The following is an 18,303-nucleotide window of genomic DNA, read 5'->3' on the forward strand; positions in this document are numbered from 1 at the left end:
TGTGTGTGTGTGTGTGTGTGTGTGTGTGTGTGTGTGTATGTGTGTGTGTTTGTGAGAGAAAGAGAGCGTGTGTGTAGTAATATGGTCTCCACAGGCAATAGGGATAAGAACTTCACTAATACATATATTAGTGAAGTATATATATATATATGTATATATATAAACAAACATATTTAAAGTTCATTAACACATAAATATATACATATATATTTGATTTTTACTATATAGGCACACAAAACAAATTTACTTTTGCACAGCTATACCTACTATCCTAAGTATTAGTCCTGTTAAGTTTCATTAAACTTCCATTTTACTATTTATTTCAAAATAGATTTTTAGCATCATCTCAGGGCTCATTTAAATCACTGTTCACTAACATGAACAGAACATAACCACCTCCATCATGTCAGAGTGTTCACTGGCTTTTTCAGAGTTTCTATTTATCATCTTTCTAATTATCCCAGCCAGTCTTCCTCTGGGCATCTGGAGGGTGAACAGCCTTAAAAAGTAGGCATGTGCCTCTCTGTGGACCAACAGGTCACACCAATAATAAACACTCTCAAGTCAAGTAAAGATGGATCTAATTTGCAGCCGCAACTCTTTTCATAACAGAATAAGACTGTGGGCTGGACAGGAGAACCGATGTAGTGAAGACTATACTCTCAGGACATTATTTAAGACACCTCAGGCACAGTGCTGAAGTGCTTGCACTTCAACAAAATTGGGTGATCAAATGAAATTTTTTCTTGGAACTACTTGAAAGAAAACCTATATAACTTACCCATGCACATATATTCTTTCTACAGTTGATTTGATCCGTCATAGGGCTTGAACTCTGGGCCTGGTACTGTCTCTCAGCAATTCAGCTCAAGGCAAGCACTCTACCACTTGAGCCACAGCACCACTTCCAGTTTTCTGTTGGTTTATTGGAGATAAAAGTCTCTCGGACTTTCCTGCCTAGGCTGGCTTTGAACAGTGATCCTCACATCTCAGCCTCCTTAGTAGCTAGGATTACAGGCATGAGCTACCAGCACATGGCTTTCTATAGGATTTTTTTAATACCTCCCTTATTCCTGCTGTTTTCCAATTTAAGAAATAAACCACTTGTACCAATTTTATTTTTTAAAGAAACTTGTTAGAGCTGGCACCAGTTGCTCATGCCTGTAATCCTAGCTACTCAGAAGGCTGAGATCTAAGAATCCCAGTTTGAAGCCAATTCAGGCAGGAAAGTCTTTGAGAGTCTTATCTTCAATTTACCAGCAAAAAAATCAGAAGTGGAGCTGTGATTCAAATTGTAGAGCTCTAGCCCCGAGTAGAAAAGTTCACATCCCAGTACTGGCACTCAGGGACAGGTGCACACACACACACACACATACACACACACACAAACACATACACAAACACACATGCACTCACAAAAAGTTAGAGAAGTCGGGTGCTAGTGGCTCATGCCTGTAATCCTAGCTACTAAGGAGGTTGAGATCCGAGGATTACAGTTCAAAGCCAGCCCAGGCAGGAAAGGCCACAAGACTCTCATCTCCAATAAACCACCATAAAATCGGAAGTGGTGCTGTGGCTTAAGTGGTAGAGAACTAACCTTGAGCTGAAGAGCTGAGGGACAGCACCCAAGCCCAGAATTCAAGGTGAACTGACAAAGGAAAAAAAAAGTTAGAGAAGACCTTCTTTTAAAGCATATATTAATCTACCTCTACTGTTATCTTCCACTGCAAGTAGATCATTTTCAGTGTTTTCCAGTCAAGGGGAATCACATAGTCATCAGGCAATAAGGATTCTGTGGAAAAAGGGGGAACAAGTTTCATCTTCAGTGTCATACATAATTTCATACTAAATATGAAGTTATAAAAACATAGTATCTGGGTTGCTGTAATGTTAAAAGTCCTGTTTTAAAGATATTTCAGTTATGGCTAAAACAATAGTTTTCAGATACCAATAGTAAACAGTATCTAGACTAAATAGTATCTAGATTCAATGGAAATCCTTATTATGTATGTATGAAAAGTACTATATATCGTAGTTCAGATTCTAATGTAGGTATAAACATATACACCAACATACCCACATATAATAGCTTCAAGTGGTACTGTCTATGGCATAAAATTTAGATAGCTTTCCTTTCTTGTAACATGTATGAAACATTACAACCATGGAAAATTTAGTCTTCCTACAAATTGCAACTTCAGACAAAAGGATTCCTTACAACTAAGACTCTCATAATGCCAGGTGCAGGGTAGTAAGATCTGAGGATCATGGTTTTAAGCCAGTCTTAGGAGGAAAGTCTGTGAGACTCTTATTGCCAATTAACAACCAAAAAGCTGGAAGTGGTGCTGTAGCACAAATGGTAAAGTGCCAACCTTGAGTATAAAAGCTTAGGGGACAGAGCCTGGTCCCTATGTTCTCGTACTAGTATTGGCAACGCATACATACATACTCAAAAAAATATAACGTACACAAAAATTCTCCTATACTTACACAGTTCTGACACTATGCATAGTTTGGTTTCTTTACAGTCTCTACACCTGTATATGCTCCCACTATATAATCCTACTCTGTCTGCAGAGCTCCTATTGCTAGCAATCATTTTGTTTCCTTGCCTTATTCAAAGCCATGGACCATACAACAGAGCTTGGCTTCTCCAGTCTAGCCAAACAAGATTCAGACTGCACTTAAAACCTCTCTTCCTATCTGGGTGCTGATGGCTCACACCTGTAATCCTAGCTACTCAGGAAGCTGAGATCTGAGGATAGCTGTTCAAAGCCACTCTGGGCAGGAAACTCCATGAGATTCATCTCCAATTAACTACCAGAAAACTGGAAGTGCACTGTGGCTCAAGTGGTACAGCATTCGCCTTGAGCTGAAGAGCTCAGGGACAGGGCTCAGGCCCAGAGTTCAAACCCCGTGACTGACAAAAAAAAAGAAGAAGAAGAAGAAGTTCTCTTCCCTTTCCTTCCCTTCTTAAACACGTCATTTCCAAAGGTGAAATTATTTATTTTCTTCCAAGCTCTATTCCTTCACTGCTTGTGTTATACAAATTTGCTTCCTTATTGAAGGCAACCAAAACCATAACCCCATATTCTCTTCTACAATTGATATCACACTGCTAACCTCACTCATAAAATATGCATATTTGTCACTTGCATTTTCTGTGTGCAGTAATTTTGTTAGTCTTCTCTCTCCATTTAGAAAGAGAGCTTTCCTTTAAAATGCTTTCTGAAGTTTAATTAATGGATGTGCAATCATTGTTGATTATGCTGATATTGTACATTCAAAGGAGGAGGAGGTTTAAAGTCTTTTTAAACCAGTGTCTTTCTGTTTCCCAGTGCTGATCTAAGATGATGATTCTTAATCTCTTGGGGTCATGGACTTTTTTGAGAAGGTGATAAAATGTATGTCCTTTCTCTTACAAAAAGACATAAAAGGTCACAAAAAATTCTTTCAGTATATGAACTATAGATGAAGATTTCTGACTTATATTGTTTTTAATTAGTTCAAGTTCCCAAAATAAATGCATTTTAATTTTAAGTAATTGTTGAGGGAATGTTTTTTCTTTTTCCTTTTGTTGGAGGGGAATTAAGATTATTACTTTAAAATTAACTTACCTACAATTAACCAGTAAAGAATTGGAAATAGAGGAGTGGATTAAGTGGTAGAGTAATGGCTTTGAGCAGAAAAAAGTAAAAGACAGTGCTCAGGCCCTGAGCACTGACCTCTCTTGGCCTAACAACAACAAAAAACAAAATGAAATGAAGCAAAAAACCCTCAACTATTTCAGGTGTTTTCTCATCACTAATTTTTTGTAGTCCTCATTTATTAATTTCATATCTGGAAGCCATAATTGTAAATGAGAAAAGAAAAAGCGATCTGCTAAATAAAATGTAGAAAGCAGAAAGATTAAAAAACAAAAACAAAAAAAACTCTCACCTGTAATTCCACCTACTCAGGAGGGTGAGATCTGAGGATTGTGGTGCAAATCCAGCCTGGACCAGAAAGTCTGTGAGACTCTTATCTCCAATTAATCAGCAAAAAGCCAAAAGTGGAGTTGTGACTCAACTGGTAGTGTGCTAGCCTTTAGCACAAAAATCTCAGAGACAGTGTCCGTGCTGAGTTGAAACCCCAGGATTTGTGTGGACACACACACACAAATTAGCCCATCTCTGTTACATAGTTAATATTTGCCTGCCTCCTTCACTCTTCTCAGCCTCTACTTCAGTGTAGAGTTCATATTTCATATGTATTCAAGGGACATTTAAGATTATAGTAGCAAGGGTGTGAGCCTTAAAAGTCAAGTACCATTAACTATGGGGTTTCAATTTCATCACTAACAACAGGTTAAAAAAGCACCTCAAAATTTTTTTTTGTCAGTCACGGGCTTGCTCTGGACCTAGGCACTGTCCCTCAGCTCTTCAGCTCAAGACTAGTGCTCTATCACTTGAGACACAGAGCCACTTCCAGTTTTGTCTGACTGGTTTATTGGAGATGAGAGTCTCATGGACTTTCCTGTCCAGGCTGGCTTTGAATCATGATCCTCAGATCTCAGCTTCCTGAGTAGCTAGGATTATAGGCATGAGCCACGGTTGCCTGGCAGCACCTCAAAATTTTATGTTAAATTTTAGTAAATGAAAACAATTTACCCAGTGGAATTCCAGGAGGTCCAAAAAGCTTTACCAATTGGAAAGCAAACCTTTGTGGTAAGGGCAGCCAAAAAGAATCCAGTCTTAAATTGTGGTGATTCTCAGTTGGTAAACACTGTAGTGACTTAGAGTCTTTCAATTTCTTTAGTTTTTCACCAGATCTTTCATTTAAAACCTGAGTATCAGAAGTAATCCTCAAAGAGCACAAAGTATCAGGTTGGCTACATAAAATTTCTGAAAAAATAAAGTCTACATCCGTTAGTGTATTTCCTACTCTTGTCTGAGATTTGAAAGTCAAAAATGTTTTTTTGCTGGTAAAAGGTATCATCCAAAAGCTAGATATATAATGTAGCACAAAAGAAGGAAGAGGATTTTTATAAAGATACATAGCATGTCCTAGTCTATTAAATGACAGGTAAGGAAAATAAAATTGTCCACCAATATTTAGAGGTGAGTCTTTGAAAATATCAAAATGAAACAATGATGTTTTTTGATCGTTACATGTCATGAGTTTTTGTTTCTTCTCCTCTTTGTTATTTACTTCTGAATTTTTGTCTTTTTCTTCTCCTAAAATATTGTTCAGTGCATGGCTTTCTGTTAACAGGCTATGTTTCTCCTTTTCTTTTGTATTGGTAAGACTCTGTCCCAGTAAACTAAAGTTTGGTACCAAATTAAAAATCTTTCTCCACCTTTTTTCATTCACTGAGGCACTCTTTGGGTTATCTAGTTGAGGTAAACAGCTTCTGAAGTTATTTGTTTCTGTGTCTCTGAATGGAGCTACAGTTTCTGTGATAGGTGACAAATCTTCATCTTCTACCAGTAACTTCACATCTATCAATATTTCTCGTCTGCTTCCTGGTTCTGATATGCCTTCAGAAGTGGAGATCAATTTAATCAATTGCTCCTTGCTGTCAGGACAGGCCAGTTTATGTGATCTATCTTTCTTTGGTCTCTGTTCACACACAAATTTATGAGGTCCCTCAGGCCAGCTATCAAAATAAGGTTGTCTATCAGAGCCTAGCTGTAATTCCTCATCAGACAAATTGTTTGTGAGAAAAGTCCAATAATTATTTTTACTTGCATGTACTCCTTGCTCCTCTCTTAAAATGTTCTCTGAAGCTCTGGATCCATGTTGATAGTGCTCAACTGGTTCACTTAGTAGTCTTTGGTCTACTTCTATCTTCTGGAGAAATGGACATGGAGTACTAGCAAATGAGTTCTTCATGTTTAATGCCATGGTAAACCTATTGTCCTTCTGTTTTTCTACCTTTATGCCGGAGCAGTCTTCCTTTGTTACACAAGGAAGATTTTGAGTCCCTATGGGCCAAGTACCAGAGTTTTTGTTTGCCATTGATGAAGAAATTAGAATTAATTCATCATCTTCCTTGGAGAAGTTCTTTGGCGTGTTATATAATTCAACTGTAGATACAACACTTTCAAAACTATCTTCAAGATTTTTTTCTTTACAGCCATTCAGAAGTTCTCTACATGCATTTTGTCGGCCACTAATACAAAGACATCCTGCTACTGTTTTGTTCTCTTTAATATCTTCTTCATTCTGAAATGGGTACTGAGCTTCTGTTGTAAGATAACTACAAGTTTCAACTGAGTTTTCATCTGCGATTTCACAAAGACTGTTAGATTTTTTGTTTCGTTTTCTGTTTCTTTTCTGTTTGGCTTTGCTGAGTCGGAACCCAGTTTTCCTCAAAATTCCTTCTCTGAAACATAAAGAAGTTATATCTTTATTATTTGCATAACATTAGAAAACCATAACACAAAATTCTCAATGTGCATATTTAAAGAATTTCCAGGGCTGGGAAGGTGGCTCAGTGGTAGAGTGCTTGCCTTGCATGCATGAGGCCCTGGGTTTGATTCCTCAGCACCACACAAGCAAAAAGAAAAAAGTGCTCAGTGGTAGAGTGCTTGCCTGGCATGCATAAGGCCCTGGGTTCGATTCCTCAGCACCACATAAACAGAAAAGGTTGGACATGGCACTATGGCTCAAGTGGTATAACACTGGCCTTAAGCTGAAGAGCTGAGGGACAGCGCCCAGGTCTACAGTTCAAGCCCCACAGCCGACAAAAAAAAAAAAAAATTACCAGTACAAGAAATTTTAAAGTAGACATATACTTTGTACTGTATTTAAAATACTTTCTAAGGGCTGGGAAGATGGCTCAGTGGTAGAGCGCTTGCCTCGCATGCTTGAGGCCCTGGGTTCGATTCCTCAGCACCACATAAGCAGGGAAAAAAAAAGCCGGAAGTGGTGCTATGGCTCAAGCGCTAGAGCGCTAGCCTTGAGCTGAAGAGCTGAGGGACAGCGCCCAAGCCCAGAGTTCAGGCCCCACGACCGGACCCAAAAACAACAACAAAAAAGAAAGGTTAAGATACTTTTTAAAAGATTTTAAAATCCTATAAATTAAAAACAAGTATAACTTGAAGAAAGTTAAAGGCCACATGTACGTACTAGTTTTATCTACCAATTCACTGTAGGAAAACCTAGTATTTTTCTTAAACTATATGTGTGTATATATACATATGAACTATATGTGTGTGTGTGTGTGTGTGTGTGTGTATATATATATATATATATATATATACATGTCTGAAACCTAAGTTTGACATCTTAAATAAATAAAAGTGGATGGTAGAACTTTAGTGCTTTAGTAGTTTTTATTTTTTATTGTTATTATAAAGGTTATGTACAGAGGGTTTGTTTGCAGTTACCTAAGTTAGGTAAAATGTACCTTTCTTTTTGGACAATGTCACTCCTTCCCTTGGTCTCTCCTAGTTTTTCCCTGCCATTCTCACCCACAAGTTGTATAGTTCATTTTCCACATAGTGTCTAGTAAATACTACTGCTACATTTGTTCACCCTTTTCCCCTCCATTTCTGTGTCCTCCTCACACTTGCAAAGATGATAAATAAGACAAAAACAAAAACAGCAATGAAGTAAAACCTCATTTCCATTTCCTGGAGTTCATTTCGATAAATATTATTTTATATGATCAGATAGGCAGTGCCCCTTTGTGTTTCTATTCTAAGAATATCCTAGTAGCTACTTTTTATTTTGACATATAAACTTTGGCAATTAAGTTGTATCAAATTATATGCAATGGTTAATAATAAGCAATTGAGTGCAGTATTTGGGTAAAATACTTCCAACTATCCAGCTAATCATGATTCTAAACAGAGGCTACACCACTATGTTGAGAGGTATTTGGAAATATGTGAGGGCATTTTTGGTGATCACAATGCCGAGTAGTGTGTTTCTAGCGCTGGGCACAGTAACAAAGGATGCTAACATCCTATGATGCCCAGTGAGAAAGGTATGCCTCTCAAAAGAGGAACAGTATTTCCATTGGGCATACTAACGTGTTCAGAGTGGCCATTATAGAAGGCAATGCTCAATGTGAAGAGAAAAAGAGAGTATTTAGGAAATGTTCTCATTTTGGACATAAAAGTCTAGTTATCTCTTCCACATTGGACAATCAGAGTCAGGGCATAGGTGCCCATGAAGTTATAGAAAAATGCAGTGGAAGGACACCAAACATAGGTGAGGGGAAATACATGGAGGATATGGAGCAATAGAAATGCAAAGAGGCAAGCAAATCAACCAATACAGAAAAGCAAACATGATAAGGAAAAGGGAGCAGTCAATTTTTCTGTGGCTAAGCAATAGACCATAAGGTTATTAAGCCTACCTTTGACCTAGTTTATTTCACCCCATACTGCTAGGTAATTTTTAATAGATAGGACATAGGAAAATCTTGTGTCCCTGTCACCTTTGCCACCTAATTGCTATACAATGTGTTGACTTAGGAATAATATCAAGGGGGCTGGAGATTTAGCTAAGAGGCAACGTCCTTGCCTAGCATACACAAGGTCCTTTGTTAGAACCCCAGGACACAAAAAGAAATGAAAAAGATGCAAAGCAAAGGTAAGGAAAGAAAGGGGAAAGGAAGAAGGAAAGGAAGAAGGGAAGGAAGAAGGGAAGGGAAGGGAAAAAAGGAGAAGGAAAAGGAGAGGAGAAGGAGAGGAGATAGGAGAGAGGGGAGAGAGAGGGGCAAGGAAGAGGAAGGAGGAGGAGAAGAGGACATCAAGGAACACTAAGGTACCTAGAAGCAATTGTGATGGGCCTCTCTTAAAAGAATATCAAGTGGAGCTGGGTGCTGGTGGCTCATGCCTGCAATGCTAGCTATTGAGGAGGCTGAGATCTGAGGATTGCAGTTCAAAGCCAGTCTGGGCAGGAAAGTCTGTGACAGTCTTATCTCCAATTAACTACCAGAAAACCAGAAGTGGTGCTGTTGCTCAAGTGGTAGAGTACTAGCCTTGAGCTGAAGAGCTCAGGGACAGAGCCCAGGTCCCAGAGTTCAACAACAACAAAAAGAATATCAAGTACACAATGTCATCTTTGATAGTAACTTTCCATGGTTATATCTCATTCTCACAAAAGCTTGAGTGAAAGTCCAAAGTACAGTATGAGTCATGAAATGCACACTGAAGAAGTGCACTGTCAGTTAGAAAACAAACTCCTTGTCTCTGCCCAAATCTGAACTATTCTGTTGTAGGATAAGGAGGCAACAAACAAGTGGAGTTTATTGTTGTTTTATCTCTGGAATTAGACAGCAGCACATGTTGAACTTAAGACTCCAGCAATGGTTCTGGTTCACAGGAACACTGCATCCATGGAGCTGATGTACTTGATGTGTAGCCACCATCCCCAAGAACAGTTCTCAACAAACCAAGGAAGCAGAAAATACAATTTCAAAGAATTTGTAGGCTGGAGATGTAGCTGGGTGGCAAAGTGCATGTCTAACACGCAGAGGGTCCTGGGTACCATCCCCAGAACGCATGCACATGTGTACACATACAAGTAAATAAATGGATATGAGGATATATAAACATAAGAATCAAGTACACATGCAAGAATTTTGTTTTGAATGACTGAAAGCATAAAGTGGCTGTCAATTACAAAAGTTTATGTGAAGCATGAGTTTGGAGAGATGGCTGGCAAAGCAGCTGCCTCAAAGTTTGAACCAAGAGGCTAATCTGTCCTTATAGCAGAGGTTAGAGTAGAAAAGATAAAGGCTGTAGGCTTCTTCAATATTCCTCAACTGCTCCTTTGTTATTTTAAAGAATTATAAAATGATATCTATGAAAGGATAATAAGGACCTATGCTAAAGATAAATCACCAAGCCTCCCAAGAAATGAACATAATAGATTAGGAAAGAATGAGGTAGCTAAATAAACTCTTAGAGTCTGGAAGATCAGTAAATTTATTAAGTCATTTTACTAAAGAGTTATTAAAGGAGGGGGCGGGGGAGCGGGGAGGATTGGGGGGGCCATGGGGGGAGGCTGGGAAAGGATGGGAAGGGAAAACAAAGGAGGAAGCTACAATGCTTGATAAGAAATGTACTCATTATCTTGCCCATGTAATTGTAAGCCCTCTGTACAGTATTTTCACAATAAATAAAGAGTTATTAAAGGAGAGTCCAAGGATTGGATTCCAATGGACAATATAATATCAAGAGATAGAAAAATCTGAGGAATGACTACAAGGAAGTATGCCAGGGACATGTTATCAGTTCTGCCACCACTGAAACCCTATTGAGTTACTCTCCATTTTCCAGAAACAGTGGACCACGTTGTCTAGAAAGGAAACAAATCAGTAAGTAACTTGTGAAGTTACTGGGAGATAAGAAATGTGGTGGAGGTAGTGATAACTTTAGCTGAAATGTGTACATCTAATCAGTAAATGCAATTTTTTCAGGAACAAGGATCTATAAAGCAAGATAAGCTTTCAAAGCTGTGTCATGCCTTGTAAACTTGATCTTACTTGTGAGGATTCACTTGGGATGAATAGCACTGTTAGAAAAAAAATCAGGAACATGACAAGCACACATCGTAGCTTTTGAAAAGGAGAAGGTAGGAAATGAACAATAGTAACATATCTCTGATGAATAACATTTTGCCTTCTAGATGGCTTAAAATCTAAACTCTGACTAGTGACAACTCTTAAAAGTTAAAGTTTTTGCTCAGAGACAAACTGACCTGACAAATGACCTGAAGACAAAGGTAAGAAGCATCCACATAAAGCCCAAACTGATGACTATAGAGAAGAAAAAAGGTGGAAGAGGAAATGTATAATAATGATTTTCATGAAAAAAAGTAAATAAAGGGGCCAGTGACATCAAATATAGAATCCTAACTCAGCCATGGGCAATACATGGAGTAAATCTGATATTAAAGTATATGTAGGTTATAAAAGAAAGGCCTCAGAGCTTTGTGGAATGAATAGTAGGCCTAGAGCTGGTCCTGGATTGGTAAAAATCTATCTAGTGGAGTCTCAGATAAACAGGTCTCCTTTTTGCTTGTTTGTAGTTGTTGTTTTCCAATCTTGGGGCTTGAACTCAGGACCTGAGCTCTGTCCTTGAGCTTCTTTTGTTCAAGGCTAGCACTGTACCGCTTGAGCAACAGTGCCATTTCTGGCTTTTTCTGTATATGTGGTACTGAGGAATTTGAACCCAGGGTTTCATGCATGCTAGGCCACTAAGCCACATTCCTATCCTTGTTTCTTTCTTTCTTTTTTTGTTTGTTTTGTTTTTTGTTTTTTGGTGCTGGTAATGGGGATTGACTTCAGGGGCTCAGGCTCTCACTTGACTTTTTGCTCAAAGCTTGCACTCTACCACTTGAGCCATACCTTCACCTTTGGCTTTTTTGGTGGTTAATTGGGGATAAGAGGCTCACAAACTTTTCTGTCTGGGCTGGCTTTGAACTGTGATGCTCAGATCTCAGCCTCCTGCATAGCTAGGATTATAGGCATGAATCACCAGTGTCCAGCTCATAGGTCTCTTTTCTTATATGGGGGTAATATTCCATAACTAGGGTTGCTCTGACCTCTCTAGAGGCACTCTAGTTTAAAGAGCATACTTCTGATAACTTGACCCTGTCATTGGGATAGAGCAGTTATATGGTCAGTAGAGAAGAAGGCATTTAGCTTTAAAGGTAATGCACTAAGTCACTGCATGTGGGGCAAAAGCTTAATAGCTGGGGTAAACAATCAACTTGAAAGGAAAGACTAGACAATGAGACATGTTAGGAAATGAAGGCTTTCAGAAGCTTATGCTTCTAGCTTCTCCTCTGAAGCCAGAAAACCAGGAACTTGCCTATATGTGGGTGTCTGCTTGGAAATTTTCTGAGAAGTTCCTAAGCTCTCATTCTGGCTGACACCCAGACTGCCAAGTAGGAAGCAAAAAGTAAGGCAGAGTTTAAACAGCCTAAGTGAGAAACGTGTGCAAAACATGACAGGGAGCCTGTCAGCAAAGATAATTTTAATTTCTGCTGTGGTTCCACATATTTAAGGAAACTTCTGTTGAACAAAAGCTGACTGCTAATCTTAAGGGAAAAGGGTAACAGTTGACACACACAGCAAAGAATATAAACTCTATACAATTAGTGCAGTAAATCACTAACCAAACAGCTATAACTGATTATAATTACCATAGCATATTGTTCAAAATGTTTTATTGTCAACCAAAAGATGAGATATGCACAGAAATAAGAAATTATGGCCTAGCTGGGCACAAGCATCTCCCATCTGTAATCCTAGTTATATGGAAGAAGCTGAGATCTCAAGGACTGCATTTTGGGGCCAGCTTGGGTAGAATAGTTTGAGCAGCCCCTTTTAAACCAATAGCCAAGGAGATCAACCATACATTTATCATCTTAGTTACATGGAAAGCTGATCAGGTGCATTGAAATGACAAGATAGTCCAAGAAGAAAAGTCTATGAGACTTCATTGAAAGAAGAGAAGCTGAGCAAGGGGGCATATATTTGTTGTCCCAGCTATGGTGAGGTGAGAAGCAAAACAGGAAGATCAGTCCAGGTAAATACCTGGGCAGACGCAAGACATTATCTCAAAACAAACCAGCAACATAAAGGGCTCGGGCATGGCCAAAGCAGTAGTATGCCTACCTAGACATTGGATTTACTAGGCAAGACAAAGACTTTCTAGCAACTATTTAAAATATAATAAAATAGTTAGTGGCTCATGCCTGTAATCCTAGCTACTCAGGAGGCTGAGATCTGAGGATTGAGGTTCAAAACCAGCCCAGGCAGGAAAGTCTGTGAGACTCTTATCTCCAATGAATCACTAAAAAGGCCAGAAGTAGAGCTATAGCTCAAGTGGTAGAGCACTAGCCTAGGGCAAAAGAAGTTCAGGAACAGTGCCTAGGCCTTGTGTTCAACCATCAGGACACACACACACACACACACACACACACTAATTTAAAGAAACAATGGATAAAGAACTAAAGAAAATGAGAATAATTTCTCAGAAACTAATGTCAATAAAGAGATAAAACATTATAAAAGGAAAATAAACAAATTACGGAGTTGAAGAGTACAACAACTGAAATGAAAATGTCACTAGACGCTAAGCATGGTGGTGAGGGACTATAATCCCAGGTCTTGAAAGGCAGGTGTATCATGACTTCAAGGTCAACTTGAGCTACATAGCAAGACGCTGTCTCAAAACCAACAAACAAAAGAAAAAGAAAATAGAAGGATTAAGGAGTAGCTCAGTGGAGCCCAGTGGTAGAATACTTACCTGCAGGTAGAAGGCAGAGGGTGCAATTCTCAGCACCATATGGAAAGAAAAGAAGGAAAGAAAGAAAGAAAGAAAGAAAGAAAGAAAGAAAGAAAGAAAGAAAGAAAGAAAGAAGGAAGGAAGGAAGAAAGAAAGAAGAAGGGAGAGAAGGGGAGGGGAAGGGAGAAGAGGGAGAAGAGAGGAGAGGCTGACTTGAGCTGGTAGAACATCCATGGAGGCATTGAGATTATGCAATCTAAGTAGTCAAAGGAAAAAGAATTAAGGAGGCCTGGGAAGGTGGCTCAGTGGTAGAGTGCTTGCCTTGCATACATAAGGCTCTGGGTTCGATTTCTCAGCACCACATAAGCAGAAAAAGCAGGAAGTGGCGCTGTGACTCAAGTGATAGAGCACTAACCTTGAGCTGAAGAGTTGAGAGGGACAGCGCCCAGGCCCAGAGTTCAGGCCCCATGACTGATTTAAAAAAAAAAAAGAATTTAGGAAAATAGAAACCTAAGAGACCTTGGAACCACACCAAACATAACAGTCTAAGCACAATGGATGTCTTAGAAGGATTAAAAGGCCACATACAAGGAATACAATAATATGATTAACAGCTGATCCCTTGTCAGAAACTAGAAAGGCCAAAAAAAAAATGAGGTCACATTTTCAAAGTGCTGAAAGAAAAGGACAATCAAATACAGTATTAAAAAAAAAAGAAAAGAAAAGAGGGGGGCAGGGGGAGGATGGGAAGGGATGGGAAGGGGAAACAAAGGAGGAGGCTACAAGGCTTGATAAGAAATGTACTCATCTTGCCCATGTAATTGTAACCCCTCTGTACAGTATTTTCACAATAAAAAAAAGAAAAGAAAGAAAAAAAACATTTTTTCACAAATACAGGAGAAATTATGACAAGCTTGGTTAAACAAAAACTGAAAGCTGGGCTCCAGGGCCTCTCTATAATTTTAGCTACTTTGTAGGCAAAGATCTGGGGGATCAAGGTTTAAAGCCAGCCTGGGTGGGAAAAAAAAGTCCATGAGCTTACATCTCTAATTAGCCAGGTTTGACTCAAGTGGTAGAGCACCAGCCAAGCAAGCCAGCCAAGCAAGTTCAAGGCTATGAGTTCAAAGCTTAGCATCATGAAATAAAGCCCTACCAAAAATGCCTTACCAAAAAATGATGCAGAGTGGATGAAATGAAAGAACACTAAATAGCAAGTCAAATCTACACAGTAGCCTAGTAAGCTTAGCACTCAGGAAGCTGAGACAGCACAGGGGCCGTGCCCAGTCTCTGAGTTCAAGGCCCAGGACTGGCAAAAAGTGTGGAATTGAATCTGGAAGAGAATAGAACAAATAAGATGGAAGGGGGAAGGAGACTGAGGGAATTAACCTATGCTACTGGATAAGATTTATATAACTGAAGTCGTTAGGATACTGTGCTATCAGAACATGGATTAAAAAATAAATGAAGTAGAGGTCTCGAAATGGATATGTGTATGTGGGTCTGCTGATTTATGGAAGAGAAGGAAACACAGAGGAACGAAGTAGGTCCCTATAGATAAAGTATCCACTACCAACAATAGCAGATATATTTTATAGTCCTTCTCAGTACCCATAGCCACAAAATTTCAAAAAGCAGTATTATGTATATAACAAACACTTAAAATATGTAAATCTAATGTATATATAAAATAGAAGGAAGTGGCACTGTGGTTCAAGTGGTAGAGCACTAGTCTTGAGCTGAAGAGCTAAGGGACAGCCTTCCAGGCCCAGAGTTCAAGCCCCATGACTGACAAAACAAAAACAAAAGTAAAAACAGGTGAGATAAAATAGAAAACGTTTATTTCCTTGCTTCACTTTTAATATGCTCATACAACCTACCAAATTGATTTTATATCCCTTTAATGGGTCACCTTTTAAAACCGAAAAGTATTGCCTTGGATAAATTCACTACATATCTGTAAAGCATCCTTTGTAACATCAAAATTCTGGAAGCACTCATTTGTTCATCAATAAAACAAATAGAACCAGGCATGATGGCTCATATCTGTAATCTGTAATGTATGGTATCCTACTATACATAAAGAGAAAACTCAGAAAGGATTAAAGGCTTATATGTAACAAGAAAAAAAAACTTTAGAAGATAATATATGTGGATAGGTTTTACTTTTCTTCAGGTAGTGAAGGGTCTCAAGACAAAAAAAAACAAAAAAGGAAACATCAAATAAAAAGATTGATGCATTCCTTTACACTGAAAAACTTTTGTGCATCAAGATACCATAAGAAGGTAAAAAAAAGACTAGCCATAACCTGGAACAAGTTATGTCTAACAATGTGCCAGATTATCTTTCAGAGGAACACTAACCTTTTTTTTACCCCCAGAATAGGAAGTTACCTTCCCAAGCTCCCTTCCTAATTATTTTGTAGGTTCTGCCCATACAGAGAACTGGTAGAAAACAGGAGAGAGAGGGATGTTATAGCTGTCCAGAAGCTGGCAAGAACAAACAGTAAGAAATCAGTTGAGAAATCAGTTTTAACACCAGAAACCTCAGCAGCACAAAGATGGGCTCTGAGCAACAGCATCTTCTACCTCTCTCGCCTAGAAATGCTTACAGCCTCTGGCATATATTAATCTTTGGATATATGCCCAATATTGTTTTCACCTATCCCTTCCAATTCCTTCATCATCAGTTCTTTGGGATTCCTCTACTTCAAACACATACATTGTTTCCTGATTAGATAGAGATAACTCATAAAACAGGCCAAAGTTTAGTATCTAGAGTAAAAGGATCCTACAAAGCAATAAGAAAGACAAATGACTAGGTGAGAGGCATGAGTGGTGTATGACTGTAATCTCAACTACTTAGAAGGCAAAGAGAGTTAGATTGTGAGTTCAAGGCCCAGCCTGGGAAGGCAGTAAGACTGTCTCAAAATCAAATCTAATCAAACCAAAAAGGTCCTAGTTCAAATGTTTGAGCAACTGCTTAGCATATACATTCTGGGTTCAAGTCCAGATAGAAAGAGAGAGAGAGAGTAAGAGAGAGGGGAAGAGTAGAAGAGAGGGGGGAGAGAAAGAAAAAAGAAAGCAATGAAAGAATAAGACCAAGAGGGGCTGGGAATGTGTCTTGGTGGTAGAGTGCTTGCTTAGCATTCATAAAGCCCTAGATTTGATTCCTCAGTACCACATAAAGAGAAAAATCAAAAGAAGTAGCAGTGTAGCTCAAGTGGAACAGTACCAGCCTTGAGCAAAAAGAAGTTCAGGGACAGTGTACAGGCCCTGAGTTCAAGCCCCAGGACTGGCAAAAAAAAAAAAAAAAAAGAATTAAGAAAGAGAAACAAAATAAAGAAAAGAAAGGGCTATGTAGAAAATAAGCAAAAATCATAAAAAGCATTTTTAGAGGAAACAGTCTAAAACATATGAAAAAGTTCAACCTCAGTAACAAATCAAAACCACAATTAGATAAAATTTCATTTCTGTAAATTAGCAAAAAATTTAACTCACCCAATACCAATATTAACAAGAATTGAAAGTCACAGAAATTCTTTTTCATAGCTGATGGGAACAGAAAAACGACAGAGTGACTGTGAAAATCAGTGTGCATCTGTCTACCTAAGAAAACCAAATGTATCTCTATCTTAAAATCAAGAAAATCCCACTCCAAGGTATGAGCAACAACTTTAAAGCTCTTTCAATGGCTACCCAACAATAGCAGATGTATTTTGTAGTCCTTGTCAGTACTCATAGACATAAACATAGCTACACAGTTTCAAAAAGCAGTATTTATTATGTATGTAATAAATACTTTAAAATATGAAAAACTAATGTATACATAAAATAGAAGGATGTGGCACTGTGGCTCAAGTGGTAGAGTGTTAGCCTTGAGCTGAAGAGCACAGGGACAGGCTCAGGCCCAGAGTTAAATCCCCATGACTGACAAAAACAAAAGCAAAAATAAAGACAGGTGAGATAAAATAGAAAACGTTTATTTCCTGCTTCATTTTTGATATGCTTATACAACCTACCAAATTGATTTTATATCCCTTTAATGGGTCACCTTTTAAAACTGAAAAGTAAGCTGGGAGCTGGTGGCTCATACCTGTAATCCTAGCTACTCAGGAGGCTGAGATCTGGGGATTGCAGTTCAAAGCCAGACCTGGAAGGAAAGGCGTGAGACTCTTATCTCCAATAAACCACCAAAACTCTGGAAGTGGTGCTATGGCTCAAGTGGTAGAGCGTTAGCCTTGAGCTGAAGAGCTGAGGCACAGCACCCAGGCCCAGAATTCAAGCCCCATGACCAACAAAAAACAAACAAAAAACCCCAAAAGGTATTGCCTTGGATAAACTCTGCTACATATCTGTAAAGCATTATTTGTTATCAGCAAAATTCTGGAAGCACTCATTTGTTCATAATTAGAATAGATAAAACAAATAGAACCAGGCATGATGGCTTATATCTGTAATTCTAGCTACTCAAGAGGCAGAGATCAGGAGGACCACATTCAAGTGAGGACAACTGGTGCAAAAAATTTCACAAGACCCTATCTCAATGAACAAAAAGCTTCCCACAAAGTATAAATAAGAGGGTGGCAGTCCATGCTAGCCTAGGCACAATTTTGACACCCTAAGCAATAACTAAAGCACAAAGGCCTTGAATATGGCTCAAGTGATAGATAATGCCTAACAAATTTAAGACCGAGTTCAAACCCTGATGCCATTTAAAAAACAAACAAACAAACACCCACAAAACAAAAAAAGAATGCAAGCCAGGCACCGGTGGCTCATGCTTATAATCCTAGCTAACCAGGAAACTGAGCTCTGGGGATCACGGTTCAAAGCCACCCCTGTCAGGAAAGTCTGTAAGACTTTCCTTAACCACCAGAAAAATGGAACTGGTGGTATGGCTCAAGTGGTAGAACTCTCACCTTGAGCTGAAGAACTCACGGACAGCACCAGGTCCAGAGTTCAAGCCCCATGACTGACAAAAAAAAAAAAAAGAAGAAAGAAAGAAAGAAAGGAAGAAAGAAAGGAAGGAAGAAAGGAAGGAAGGAAGGAAGGAAGGAAGGAAGGA

The 18,303-nt window shown here is 38.8% G+C and overlaps 1 protein-coding gene across 1 annotated transcript in view; it reads right to left on the minus strand.

Annotated features, from left to right (window-relative positions):
- Positions 1 to 18,303, minus strand: part of N4bp2l2 (NEDD4 binding protein 2-like 2) — a 67,198-nt gene that overhangs the window by 271 nt on the left and 48,624 nt on the right. The window contains exons 5-6 of the mRNA XM_013027301.1: positions 4,650 to 6,367; positions 1,707 to 1,792 (exon numbers count right to left, since the gene is read on the minus strand). Coding sequence (XP_012882755.1) covers positions 1,707 to 1,792; positions 4,650 to 6,367 — 1,804 coding nt within the window. The remainder of the gene's footprint in view (positions 1 to 1,706; positions 1,793 to 4,649; positions 6,368 to 18,303) is intronic.

Source organism: Dipodomys ordii, unplaced genomic scaffold (genome assembly GCF_000151885.1).
Source record: "Dipodomys ordii isolate 6190 unplaced genomic scaffold, Dord_2.0 Scaffold102, whole genome shotgun sequence".
Lineage (NCBI taxonomy): Eukaryota > Metazoa > Chordata > Mammalia > Rodentia > Heteromyidae > Dipodomys > Dipodomys ordii.